We start from the raw sequence: 12,824 nt of genomic DNA on the forward strand, positions 1-12,824 counted from the left end.
GCGTTTGGAGGCCAGCCTGACCACCGAACTCGAGAACCGTCTCTGTCCAAGTGTCCCATGTTATACAAGAAGGCAGCAAGCCCATCTCATGTGCGATCCGGAGACCGCTGCGGTAGCTGACGAGCCATACCTAGGAGAGCAGCAGCCCGCAAGCGCTCTTGTAGAATGCCTCGTCACAAGATATATTCTTTTCCCAAAAGGTGTACTCGAAAGGTCATTCAGGCAAATTTTTGATGAAGACTGTCGTGTCGTGCCACGTCATGTGTTCCTCGGGATTTTCGGTCACGCAAATGTCTCTTCCGGTGACCTTTTGACGATGAAGGGGACGCGCAGCCCGGCAAGCCAGAGGTATGGATGTACTGTTTCCAGCCTCGGCGCTTGCAGGTTGACCTGAGCCTTTGTGGCCGCCTCGCGACTGACATAACGCTGTATCTCCCGAGGCTAGTCTCTTCCCTTATTCATTCTGGACAGGTAAGAGCTTTCAATTAACACCAAGAGAACATGGATCTAGAGACGGGAGGCCACGAAGGATGCTTCGAGTTCAATTCATCATCTGCGAAACACGATAACCGACAAAAAACGCCCGCCATCCCAAGTAAGCTGGAAGAAAAAGACCCTGGAAAAAGCAAACAGGCATTTCGGGTGGGACGACAACAGTCAAGATTCTTACAAAACAGCAACTCTTATTCTCTTTTTCCTCCACTCCTTCCCCTCCCCGAGGCGTTGCACTTCACGTGCCGCGTCATCGTCAGTGGGCTTCTTTCGCCCGTCCCTTTTCTCTCTTCCCCCTCCCCCTTTTCTGCTCGGACCTGCCGCATCGTGTGACGTGAGGATTGTTTTTTTTTCTCTTCGTCTGCCTGCTTGCCTGCTTACTTGCCGCTCTCCCCTTCTCTCATCATCATCCCATGCGACCTGACCGTCCAATGTGTTTTTTAATCAAAAAGGACGAGAAGAGAAAAGCCTACAGTGAGTAGTTACAAAAACAAAGCAAATGAATAGCTTGAAAAAAAACGCCAGCCCGTGGGATGATGTTCCTCCCCGGGTGTGGAGGAGGTCCCGACCATGCATATAATAATAGTAGAAAAGAAAAAACACAAAACTTTACATCGTGCTGTCGTCGCTTCCGTTGCATTACCATTTCGTATGGGAAATACCATCCCCAAGGAATCAAAATCAACGCAGCCAACCCCCTTTCGAGTCGTGATCATCATGGGCCCTGCGTCTTTGCCCTTCCCTTCCCTAGGCAACTCGACCATGGACTGACTATCTACCCTGGGGTCTCGAACTGGCCATCTCGCCATGTCGTCCACGGTGCTGCGTCGTGTCGTATGCCTGAAGCACTCTCGATTGACTCTCGTCTGCTTGGGAGAATGCGTAGCCGCGCTGCTTGCGCATGCGCTGTACTTGCCGCACCTTGCGAATTGCCTTTTGGAATTGCTCCATTCTGGGATGGGTTAGTGGTCTGTTGCAAAGAGGGCTGTGGGTGTGAGGTAGCAACATACCTCGGTCTGTAATCTTGGATATTGTACTTCTGAATCTCCTGAATGTGATGGTATGTCTGCGGCATGTACATGCGCTTGGCGAACTTCCAGGCAAAATCGCGCAAAAGACACATAATCGAGAGCACAAAAGTCTGCAACCAAAAGGTCGGGCTGCTGTACAGCTTGGGAATGACACCGTGGTACTCGGCCGAGAAGGGAATCATGGGCGCCACGGTACCGTACAGGGCGATGAAGCCCCACCAGAGAAGCATACTGCCGGGAATGGCCATGACGTGGTACTTGGTCCAGTTGTTTGTGATCAAAGCCGCCTTGCCGAGGACGGTGAGCAGGACCGCAGCGTACATTGCCGTGCCCCAGACCCAGTGACCGGCGATTTGTCCATCGCCTTGTATGAGATCGCCGTACCAGATGAGCTGGCCAAAGACGTAGAGGATAATGGAGTGGTACACAGCGTTGGCGACCCACTCGGCAAAAACCTTGATCTTGAAGAACTGGTTTTGCTGGCCCATGTTGTACAGCTGCGGGTAGCGGTCGAGGAGCCTGGCCGAGATGAACTGGTCAAGAATACCCAGGGCAAGAGGAGGGAAAACGGTGTAAAAGACATTGTAGAACGAAAGTGTCCAAGACTCGTAAATGACGGCACCAGAGAAGACGTTTTGGAAAGTGTACTAGCCAAGTTAGTGATCTGGAGTCCGCGAGCCGATTGACAACAAACTTACCCAGAATTGCGTCATGTACAGGGTTATGTTCTTGTAAAAGGAGAAAAGGATGGTCTTGGCGACGCGCTGGTAGCTCCAGGCGCCGTGAACGAGCAGTAGCTTTCTAAGGTACCGGAACTGGCCAATGGACACATCGGCGCTCCGGGCGGCCTGTAGACCTTCCATACCACTGATACCCACGCCGATATGGGCAGCCTGAATCATGGACACGTCGTTGGCGCCGTCGCCAATGGCCAGCGAGATGGCCTCCTTTTGATACTTCTTCACCAACTTGACGACGAGAGCCTTTTGGAGGGGAGAGACACGGCAGCAGATGACGGCCTTGCACATGATGGCGAGGTCAAGGAATTGCTTCTCGAGACCCTTCTCCAAGGCATAGGTCAAAGACTTGCCGTCGATGACGAGAGCAAGGGTTTCCGTTTCGATCGTTCCGTCTCCTTGAGTGCGAATCGCTTCGAGCTTCTTCTGGATGTTGTCGCGCGTTGCCTCGGCACTTTCTTCGTTCACTATCAGAAGCATCATGTCCTCGCTGAGCAGCTTGCAACTCATTCCAATGTTCATTGCGGTCTCCTGGCGATCGCCCGTCAGGACCCACACCTTGATGTTGGCCTGCTGGAGCGTGTGAATAGTCTCGGGTACACCGTCCTGGAGACGATCTTCAATGGCGGTCGCTCCGAGAAGGTAAAAGTCGCGCTCGATGAGTTCTGCCGCCTTGTCCAGCTCATCCGAACGGTTTCCGCCGACAGTCATACCGGCCTTTTCAAAGACCTGGAACCATTCCTTGAACTCCTGCTCGGGAACCTCACGCATCGCGAGGCAAAGTGTCCGTAGACCTTCAGACGCGTACTCTTCCAAGTGACGCAGAGTAGCTTCCACGTGCGGGTTCTGATCGTTAAGGCGCTCGAGGATGACGGTATCGGCACCCTTGCAGTACACGCGGACCTTTCCGTCGGGGCATCGGTAAATAGTCGACATGCGCTTTCGGGTAGAGTTGAATTCGCAGACGGCCAAGAGCTCATACTCGAGCTCGCGTCCTCCAGCCTCGATGAAGACAGACCTCGGCTTGCGATCGGTGAAGACGTACCCAAGGTCAGCTGCGCCCTCGACGAGCGCACCTTCATCGGGCGAAGCCGCTTGGTACTTGATTTTGCCGCCCTTTTCATCGCTTCTCTCGGGGATGACAGTGTGGCAAGTAGCCAGCAAAGCCAGGAAATGGTCAATCACAGGAGCCGTCTCGTGGCTCTTGAGGTTCTCCGCCAACCTCTTGTAGTCGTGGATTCCAACCTCGACACCATCCTGAAACGTCGCCCTGAGGTCTTCCGGCACATCCTCGGCATATTGAATTCCGCCAATCGAGGCCTGCTTGAACTCCATCATATTGCAGGTCAAGGTACCCGTCTTGTCGGAGAAGACATATTCGACCATGCCCAGTTCCTCAACCAAACTTGACGTTCTGCAGTTTGCCGGGGTGTCGGATTTGTCGTAGTAGATGTCCAAATCGTCGTTGATGAGAATTCCGTGCCAGTATTTGACCATTTCCAGCGTGACGAAAAGCGAAATTGGCACAAGGGAGGAGAACAGAACCCAGTATGTGACCATGTCCTTGAAAAAGGTTTTGACGATATCGTTTGCGGAACCGGTTGAGTCAAGCATCAGGTAAGAAAGGGCGTCACCCTCGACCTTGCGCTGAACAAGATCACCTACTGTGCAAATGACGCTGAGGACAAGGAGGATGCCGACGAGCACGAGAACGAGGATATTGAGCTTCTTTTCAACCTTTGTGCGCTTGATGGGTGCGGCCGTGGCATTACGCATGAGCTTTGTCTCGTGTCCGGTGAAGACAACCACGCCGTGGATCCAGGGCGTATTGCGAAGTGTGGCACCTCGAAGGAGAAGCTGCTCAGGGTTGAGGGGCAGCTCTTTCTCGCCACCACCCGCCTGCATCGTCAGAGTGGCCTCATATGTGTATAGACTGCTGTTGGGCTGTTCAGACTTGATTCTTCCGCCAAGTCGGCTCAGGTCGCTAGAGCTGACCATCGTGCATGTCTCGGGCAAAGCCTGCTTGATCTTCAAGTTTGTTTCTCCGTCGAGATTAGCTGTCTCGATGTAGCAAAGTCCCTCAGGCTCAGAACTCGCAAGCAAGACCAGATCGGCAGGGAAGGGCTCTTCTGACTCCACTCGGATAATGTCTCCAACCGCAACGTTGATCCATTTGGACTCCTGGAAGGCGGTTCCGCGTAGGATACGGGCCTTGGACGTGTTCAACTGGTGGTCGGCCTGCTTTCTGCGGTAATCTTCCACCAATTCCTTGCCTGCCGAAACCATCATGACGATGAAGAGCGGGATAATTGTGGTATATCTGTTGGTAGGCGAGAGGTTGGGGATTTGCTGGAGCGCAGCCGTGAACAGGAAGAAGATGTTGGCGAACTTTGAGAACTGCTCGAAGAGAAACTTTGGGAGGAAGGTCGCGACATTGTACTTGGCCGTCGAGATGTGGTTGTCGACGTATTTGTTCGCTGCGTTAGCGGGCGGGTTGTTAAGATGGATCAACCTCGGGCCCAGTGTCGAAGGGTCCGGCTTCTTTCCTCCAAACCCAAACTTGAAGTTTCCCATGTCGAACTTCTTGCCCCCCTGGGCTTGCGCATCGATGCCAGAGTCTGCCCGTCCGTTGCCGCCCGCCTCCGTTAAGGGCAAGTCCATCTCCGAGTATCCTTGACCCATCCCTAGCTTGTTCTTCATGCGGCCAAAGAAGCCTCCTCCCAAGCTCAGGACGCTGTTACGGTTCCGAGCGTTGGACCTTGCGGATGGATCTCCGACGTTGTTCGTACTCGTCGCGGCGCCGCCTTGTTGGTAGTATGATTCGCCTTCGGCCGAGTAGTCGTCAAAGTCGTCGGCATATCGCTGGTAATTGTTTAGTTCTGACGTTTGGCTGTAGTGTCTTTGCATGTATGGGCCGGAGGATGCGCCGTCAGGGATACCGGGCGACTGGGGGCCGCCAGGTAACGGCCTCAATGCTGAGGGTTGCTGTGTGTGATTCCCTCCTCCTCCGCCTCCGCCCACAAAGTCGTCATACGAAACGGAGGGTCGGCCTTGGGCCTGGTCTTGGTCGTGATTGTAGGAGCGTAATAGGTCGTCGTCGTTCATGTTCGATCGCTGTCCTACATTGTATATCGGTTGCTCGTTGTCCAAATCTAGTAGCAGGTCGTTATTCGAGGGTCCTGCAGGAGGACCTCCCGTCGGTCGTCCAGTCATGCCGAGAGGGCTGGTAGCGTTGCTGGGCGATCAAGGTGCAGGTATGGGAATGGCCAGCATGCGAATGTCGGAATGATTGGATTACCGTCGTGTTTCCGAACATATGAAGGAAAGGAGCGATGCAATCGAGAGGGTGCGGTCGCGCAGGCAATTTGGTAGCCTAATCGGTGGATGAAGGAGATTCGTATCGGTAGCAGGAGCGTAGCTGGAGGCGACGACGACGACAATCGGCAGTGAGAGCGACGCCGCAGCTGGGCGTTTGCTGAGGGTAGCTGATGTGGAGGGAAAAAAGAAGTGGCCCAGCAGTCCGTATTTGTTGCAGCACAGCCTCCTTCTGGCGCAGGATTAGCATTACACAGTGGTCGGCTTGCGCTACGTCAACGGGCTGAGTGCGCAGGTGTACCGTACCGTACCGTACTGGGTGAAGAGAAGAGAGTGGCCGAGAAGACGGTCTCGGTGGCAGTGGCTCAGAGGCAAAGCAACGCAGTCGCTATAATTGGCTTGCAAAGGTCGAGAAATCCAGAACAGGCGAGGACGTCTTGGAGACCGTCGAGAGGTCGAGAGGTCAAGAAATGAGGTGACGTGAGGTCTCGTCCGCGGGAAGGGTGGGATCTGCGGAAAGTCGTGTTTGAGGTGTTGGTGCTTGAATGGGGTGAATTGGGGGGGAGACGGCGCAAGGGAGTCGCCCGGATGAGACTGGGAGCTAAGCACCCAGCAGCAGGTAGCAAGGCGTGAGACTGGTAGCGTAAGGTCGGTAGCGTGGGTTTTTTTTGGGGGGGGGGGGGAAGGGCGCAGGGCCGGAGCAGCAAGCAGTGCAGATTGGAGACTCCAAACATCCAGGTTGAAAGGGTCTCGTTGGCTTGAAGGCGTGCCGGCCTGGTGTGGTACGTCTGGTCACAGCTGGCATTTTCCTCCAGAGGCAGGTACGGATACCTTACTCACGTACCTCCTCTGTACTTTTCTGGGTGAGACTGCGACTGGGCAATGGGATTGGCGGGCAAGGTTTTGGACTGCAGCTCCACCAGAAGGGGGCGCGTGGGGACGGTTGCTATTCTGAATCCTTGAGTGGCCGTTTTAATGGCCGGGCCCTGCACTGGTTGCATCTCCTCCTCCACATCTGATCCTCTGCTATCCTCGTACCGGCTGCGAGACCACAAGCTGACAAGGTGACAAACGAGAAGTTCAAAAACTGCGTCGACCCCAGCCACACCACCTACGATGACAGGGCGAAGTGGTGGATGTCGGCAGGAATGCCCGCCACGCCACTCTCGGTCAGTCAGCCTGCGCTTCCCCTCCACGCTACCTTGGGCACAGTCGCCAATCGTCAATCGAGACGTAAGGGGCGGACGGACATCTCGCACGGAATCTCGGGACCCCGTCACATTTAGCCTCCTCTGACACGAGCCAACGTTAGCCCGCCTTTGCTTAATGCTCGTTAGGTAAGTTCTGGTGTCATCGACGCCGCTCAGACCTGAGTGGCTCCAACGACCACCTAGCCGACGCCAGGACCAGCGTGTAAAACGGGCAAGACTGTCGAGACAGACGATGAACAATGGAGACAACGCAACGCTGCCCAGGCTATTGAGCAAGGTTTGATCAGGGCAGGACCTAAGCATCATCTCCCGCACAATGACAGAACCTTTTGGTTTGGCCTGTTTACCTCGCTTCCCCCCCGATGATCTGTGATTACCTGTGGAGTATCCGTATGCTACTCTCGCTCATCCCAAGTGAACAGACGAAATTTGACCCAAGCACGGGAAATTTCTATCCCCAGGCATTCTCCAAGACGCTGAAGAACTTGGTCAAAGAAGATCCAGTTTCAATTCCAAAAGTGGCTGGGGTCCCCGTAAAGTGAGGAAACAACTGAGAAGAAAGGGCCCCTATGGTGGCTACCGCGTGTACTGGGCCAACGGTCCAGACAAAACGGAACGTCCAATGTCGTCCACTAGTTCTCCAGGGCAGACATTCCACTCCCAGCCGTCATCTACATTGTAAGGTAGCCAGACTGGCAAGACCCACTAGGGAAACTTCAGCAAAGCATTGCCGCCCTGCGCGTGCCTGGGCGTTGCGTCACTTTCAGCTCCTCCTCAGCCACTTCACGTATCTTATCTTATCTCATCCATCCCACACCAGCCACTCATCCCTCACCCATCACCATCAACGGACAACGAATGGCCTTTGCTAATCTCAACTCCAACACGACCGACGACAAACCCATCCATCGACCCAAACCCGTCCCCAAAATGGTCTGCACAAAGTGCCAAAAGCTCGGCAAGGGATCCACGACCCTCGCCACGCCCTCCGTGAAGAAGAAGAGCGAAATCTACCACGGCTCCTCCTCTTCCTCCTCCTCCGCCACAAAGTCCGCGACCCTGGGAAACACCAGCATCGGCAAGAGCAAGCTCCTATCAAAGGCTGCCAAGAACCCTTACGCCCAGTACTCGAGCGCCTGCTCAAAGTGCAAGACAAAGGTCTCCCAGGGCCATTCCCTCTGCCAGTCGTGCGCCTACCGAGCCGACTCGTGCGCCTCGTGCGGCAAGCCGAACAAGAAGGCCAAGGGCGCCGCCCCCTCGGTCGCGGGACAGAAGTTTACCTTGAAGTGATGGGATGGTCATACGATAGGAGAATCGTGAAGACGGTTCCAAACCAAAAAAATAAATCACACGATACCGACGCAGTCGAGATAACACGATGACCTTTGGGATGCGCACCTGCCTACGACCAGGAGCTAGCGGCCGATCGGCTTGGAAGATGCTACAATCACTGGCGACTAGGCATCGCATGGCGATTGGGCCTGTGCGCGACCCAGTAGCTTATTCAGAAATCGTACGCGGCTCACAATGGACCAGACGCAGAGATATGGGATGCAAAAAGAGGCCGCCCCTCAAGTGTTGGTAGTCCGGCATCCCAGTGGGCAGAAGTCAGATATATGTGATATCAGTACGATCGTCAAGTAAGCCAGACGGCCTGGCGACATCTGATATTACTCATTCGTCCCGAGGCAAGGTAATCACAGTGCGAGGTTGTCATAGCTACCAAAGAGACTCAAGGATCAGTCAACACACAATCGCTTGGCTTATGAAATTTGACTTCATTCCATACTGACGTTCACTAAACGTCCCGAGCCATTTTCATTCCTGCCTGTCATATGTATAACCGTCAACGTCAAATCTAACCTCGTGCCCTCGAGCCGCAATGCGCTCTTGTCAAATCATTTCCAAAAAAAAAAAAAAAAAGAAGAAGAAAAAAAACTCACAGCGACGCCGTCGGCTTCTTCTCGACCTTGCTCTCGATCCACGCCTTGATCTGCCTATTCACCTCCTCGGGCGCCTCCCACAGCGCCCAATGCGTCGCCGTGACCTCCCCCCTCGACAGGTCCTCAAAGTGCTTGTCCATGCCCGCCGCCATGGACGGCGGTAGCGCCGCGTCCTTGGTTGCCGAGATGAAGAGGCTGGGCGGCGTCACCTTGTACGCCTCCCCGGCCTTGGCCGCCGCCTCCGCCAGCGGCAGCTCCTCGTCGTAGTTGATCTTGCGCGTGCGGTACCAGTTGGTCGGACCCCGCATGCCAGACTTGCTAAAGTTGTCGGCATAGTACGTAATTTCCTCGTCCGAAAGCAGCGGCGTACGGCCGATCTTGCCGACGTTCTCCCAGATGATGCCCCGCTCCGTGTTGAAGACGAGCTCGCCGTCGGGTCCTTTACCGCCGTAGATGCCCTGCAGGAACTGGCGGATGTCCTCGGGCTTGGTGAGCTTCTCGGGCACCTCTTCGCCGCGCAGCTGGAGCTGGTACTTGAAGTTCTTCAGGTGGCCCGCGGCGATGATGTCGGCGAGATCGAACCACGCCGTCGTGGGCGCGTTGTACGGCGTGCAGACGCTGAAGACGCCCTTGATGAGGGACGCGTGCCACATGGCGAGGCGCCAGACGAGGGCTCCGCCCCAGTCGTGGCCGCCGAGGATGATCTGCTCGCCGGGGATAATGGCGTCGCAGAGCGCCTTGATGTCATCCGACATGCTCTTGAGTGAGAACGCCTCGACCTCCGCGGGCGATGCCGTCTGGCCGTAGCCTAGGCAATCCGGGACGATGACCTGGTAGCCCTGGGCGAGGAAGAAGGGAATCTGGTAGCGCCAGCCGAGCGAAATGTCGGGGAAGCCGTGGATGAGGACGACGGAGCCCTTGGGGGCGGCGTCGCCCTCGGGCTTGCTGTAGAGGTAGGAGTAGGTCTTGCCCCGGACCTCGGCCTGCTTGCGCTCGACGCGCGGGTCGTTGGGGGCGATCTTGTCGACGGCCATCGTGGGCGTGTATCGATCGGTATGCGAGGTTCCGTCTGTGGTGAAGCTGTTAGAGGCCGGAGCGCAGAGAGGGGAGAAAGACCGCTCGCCAATGGCGGGGCCGAGGACTTATATACACACGTTGGCACTCGACGTCCGCCAAGCAGGGGTCCTTGCTTGTACAGCTCAAGAACCGTTGGTAGGCTCCCTCAGAAAGCTATTGCGGGGAATGGTGCAAGATAACGGGTGTGTATGTGTGTGTGTGTGTGCGTGCGCGCGCAGTTCACCGCCCCTCTCCTACAAGATCATCGAGAAGACAACACTTCTTATACCGTTCGAGTATCGCCGAGTTGCCGAGTTATGGAGCCAAATATCGCACTTGAAACCTGCCCGTTTGCTAAGAAAGCTACAGAAACTTGCCCCCCCTAAAAAAAAATCATACGAGCGGTGTAATTCGAGCCTCGGCATAGACGTGCGAGGTTTCGGGCTCTACCTACTTCGCACACAGGATATCATCGACCCGTTGGCATCAGCTTTGTCTGAGTGGAAGCGGGAGGGGCAGGACTTTGGTTGACAGGGAACATTGACGAGCGGCGTGGCCGGGCATCCACCCGCGCGGGGCATCGCGGTGCTGCCATCGGAGTCCCTTGATGAAATCGTCCTAGCGGGCCCCGTCCGTGCTGTTGCGATGCCTCGGTTCAGGAACACTTGAGACAAGGGACTCGCCATTGTTGGACGGTACTCGAAACGGTCCCATTGTCGTATCTTGCGGCAAACACATGGTTCAGAGTAAGATTTCGCTCTTCCTCAGCCCGGAAAGTGTAAATAAGCAGTCTAGGCGGGCCAAGAGTTCTTCAACGGCGAGGAACAGCTGTTCCGAACTAAAGCGGTCCCATATACTGGGACTAAAGCACTAGTACGGCACTGCTCTTATGCTTGAGTCAGAGCATGGCTCGACGTAAAGAGCCTATAATCCGGCGTACAAAATAGTCTGAATACCGTTTTTGGTACCGAGCTTGTACCAATACCACCGTGGATATCTTCCCTACGTAAATGAGACTCTGAACTCCAAATGGTATCATTACCCCCAACTTCGCCTTCAAACTCGCGCACAAAAACAGAAAAAGAAACAACAGCCTCCCATATCGCTGATTATTGCATTCATCACACGAACGGCCGTGGTTAAGAGCGTTCGCAATGAAACACTTGGGGGGAAAACACGCCATGCGCTTTGTCAGCCATTAGTAGATAACCATATCCTCGTCGTTTTCAACGACATCACCGGGTTCGTCGTGTGTCTCCCTCTCATGTTTATCTCTGTCGGGCGATGGGATTGTATGGTCGGCCGCTACGGGAGCATCAGCAGGAACCTCTGACGGAACCTCTGACGGCTGTTCCGTAACCATCGCCACAGGCTGCTCCTGGGCCGTCGGAGGCCTGGCTCGGCCGTAGCGTCTCTCATGTTCTTCTTTCCGATCTCTGAACGCCTCGAGTTCTCTCGCAATGCTGTCCTTGGCGTCTTGTATCTGGTCATCGATCTCGTCTTCTTGTTCTTTGGTGAGCTTCCACGGTCGGTAGTACTGCACACGTTAGCTTACAGCCCCAGCTTTGCGCAAGTGGTACACGCACAATTGAAGGCCCTGCTTTTGTTTGGAGGGATTGTGCCTTGGCAAGCATATTGGCATGCCGGGTTCTCATCTGTGGAAAGGAAAGTATAAGCACTTGGGCGAGGCCCGCAAGGGAGGGAGCAACACGCACAACTTTCTCATCGAATAAGATCTGCTCCTGCCACCGAGCTTCGGTGATCCGCGCAAGCTTCTCCGCCCTTCTCTTCTCGTCCTCTGCTCTTTGCTTCTGCGCCTTTTCCTGCTGCCGTTGCTCGATCTCCCGCCTCTTCTTGTGCTGCGAGCTCGAGTTGGTCTGGCTGAGGGTGCTCAGGAGACCTCCAAATAGTCGCTTACCCCGCTTCTTCTCTTCATCTCTCGACAGAGGCGCTCGTCGGCCGGTGCTGGCTCGCGAATCTTCATCGCGCGGCCTCGAATCTGGCATAGTATTCGTCGAGTATTGCGCAGGCGGGTCGTCGTGATCGCCATCATCGAATCTCGGTCTCTTTGATGAATTTTCCGCCGTATCGAAGGAGTCTATCGAAACTTTCCGCTTTTGTGTCACCTCCATTTCATCGCTCGCGTGTTCCGATTTGGTGGTGTCAGTGGGTGTCCTGGAATCTGTAAGCTTCCTGCTCGGTTCGAAGGGAGCTGATCTTGCCGTACTCCGTAACAGTAGCCATGATGATTTCGCTTCGGACTTTCGTGTTCAGTTTCCCTTATGCGACAATGTCAAAGCAAGCAATAAGTGAAGAAACGGTGCGCACAAAAAGAACCGAGTACGCCTCAGCTCCATGGTAGGTATCCCCCGAGCTCTCAAGCCCCATTTCGAGCTCCAAGGCTGAGGTTTGTCAGCGGGGTCCAGCCAGTCGGAGGGTGATCCCCCAGTCTACCCCACTTCGGCCGGATCAGACAACGGTCCGTACCAATGACCGAAAGAGAACCGCGAGGAAGATGTGGCGAGGCTGACAAGCCGGGACGCCTTTTCTCCCAGGTTCCTGGTAAAGAAGGGTACGATAATCCACGACTTGCGACCATCAACTCCCGCGACCCGCAGAACAGCACCTGCCAGACCTCACACTTCCGAGGCGCTCTTCTCCCAGTTTGCCCGTTATGTCGCGCCATCACCCGTAAGTCCTTTTGGTCCAAGTTTTTGTTTCGGCAATTCTAACACTCTACCGCCAGTGATCTCGTCATGTGCCGCAAGCAAGCCGGCATCGCCATCGGCCGCCTCTGCGACAAGTGCGACGGCAAATGCCCCGTGTGCGACTCCTACGTGCGCCCCACGACGCTCGTCCGCATCTGCGATGAGTGCTCCTTTGGCAACTACCAGAACAAGTGCGTCGTCTGCGGCGGCGCCGACGTGACGCGCTCGTTTCTTGGCTCGGCGGCCTCTTCGTTCTCCAACGTTGCCGACGACGGTCCTGGTGTCTGGGATTCCAGCAGCCGTCTTCTGGGTTGTGCCCTTTGCGGGATGA

At 55.3% G+C, this 12,824-nt stretch overlaps 5 protein-coding genes across 5 annotated transcripts; 2 read left to right on the forward strand and 3 right to left on the reverse strand.

The window, feature by feature from the left end:
• Window positions 1–1,263: 1,263 nt before the first annotated feature.
• CORC01_13861 (phospholipid-translocating P-type ATPase) lies at window positions 1,264–5,473 on the reverse strand (the record flags this gene model as incomplete). Its single annotated transcript, XM_022625476.1, has 3 exons — window positions 1,264–1,444; window positions 1,503–2,170; window positions 2,222–5,473. The coding sequence occupies 3 exons, from the start codon at window positions 5,471–5,473 to the stop codon at window positions 1,264–1,266; spliced, it is 4,101 nt and encodes a 1,366-aa protein (XP_022468014.1).
• Window positions 5,474–7,716: 2,243 nt separating this feature from the next.
• Window positions 7,717–8,076, forward strand: CORC01_13862 (microtubule-associated protein CRIPT; the record flags this gene model as incomplete). Its single annotated transcript, XM_022625477.1, has 1 exon — window positions 7,717–8,076. The coding sequence occupies one exon, from the start codon at window positions 7,717–7,719 to the stop codon at window positions 8,074–8,076; it is 360 nt and encodes a 119-aa protein (XP_022468015.1).
• A 649-nt stretch (window positions 8,077–8,725) lies between these two features.
• On the reverse strand, window positions 8,726–9,763 carry CORC01_13863 (uncharacterized protein; the record flags this gene model as incomplete). The annotated part of the gene is made up of 1 exon (XM_022625478.1): window positions 8,726–9,763. The coding sequence occupies one exon, from the start codon at window positions 9,761–9,763 to the stop codon at window positions 8,726–8,728; it is 1,038 nt and encodes a 345-aa protein (XP_022468016.1).
• Window positions 9,764–10,983: 1,220 nt separating this feature from the next.
• Window positions 10,984–12,029, reverse strand: CORC01_13864 (uncharacterized protein; the record flags this gene model as incomplete). The annotated part of the gene is made up of 4 exons (XM_022625479.1): window positions 10,984–11,322; window positions 11,372–11,440; window positions 11,501–11,960; window positions 12,013–12,029. The coding sequence occupies 4 exons, from the start codon at window positions 12,027–12,029 to the stop codon at window positions 10,984–10,986; spliced, it is 885 nt and encodes a 294-aa protein (XP_022468017.1).
• Window positions 12,030–12,459: 430 nt separating this feature from the next.
• CORC01_13865 (uncharacterized protein) lies at window positions 12,460–12,802 on the forward strand (the record flags this gene model as incomplete). The annotated part of the gene is made up of 2 exons (XM_022625480.1): window positions 12,460–12,476; window positions 12,532–12,802. Coding segments are annotated over 2 exons (288 nt in total), but the record flags the coding sequence as incomplete, so codon positions are not given.
• Between the last annotated feature and the right edge of the window lie 22 nt (window positions 12,803–12,824).

The sequence above is a fragment of the Colletotrichum orchidophilum genome, assembly GCF_001831195.1.
Source record: "Colletotrichum orchidophilum strain IMI 309357 chromosome Unknown Scaffold_219.1, whole genome shotgun sequence".
Taxonomy (NCBI): Eukaryota; Fungi; Ascomycota; class Sordariomycetes; order Glomerellales; family Glomerellaceae; genus Colletotrichum; species Colletotrichum orchidophilum.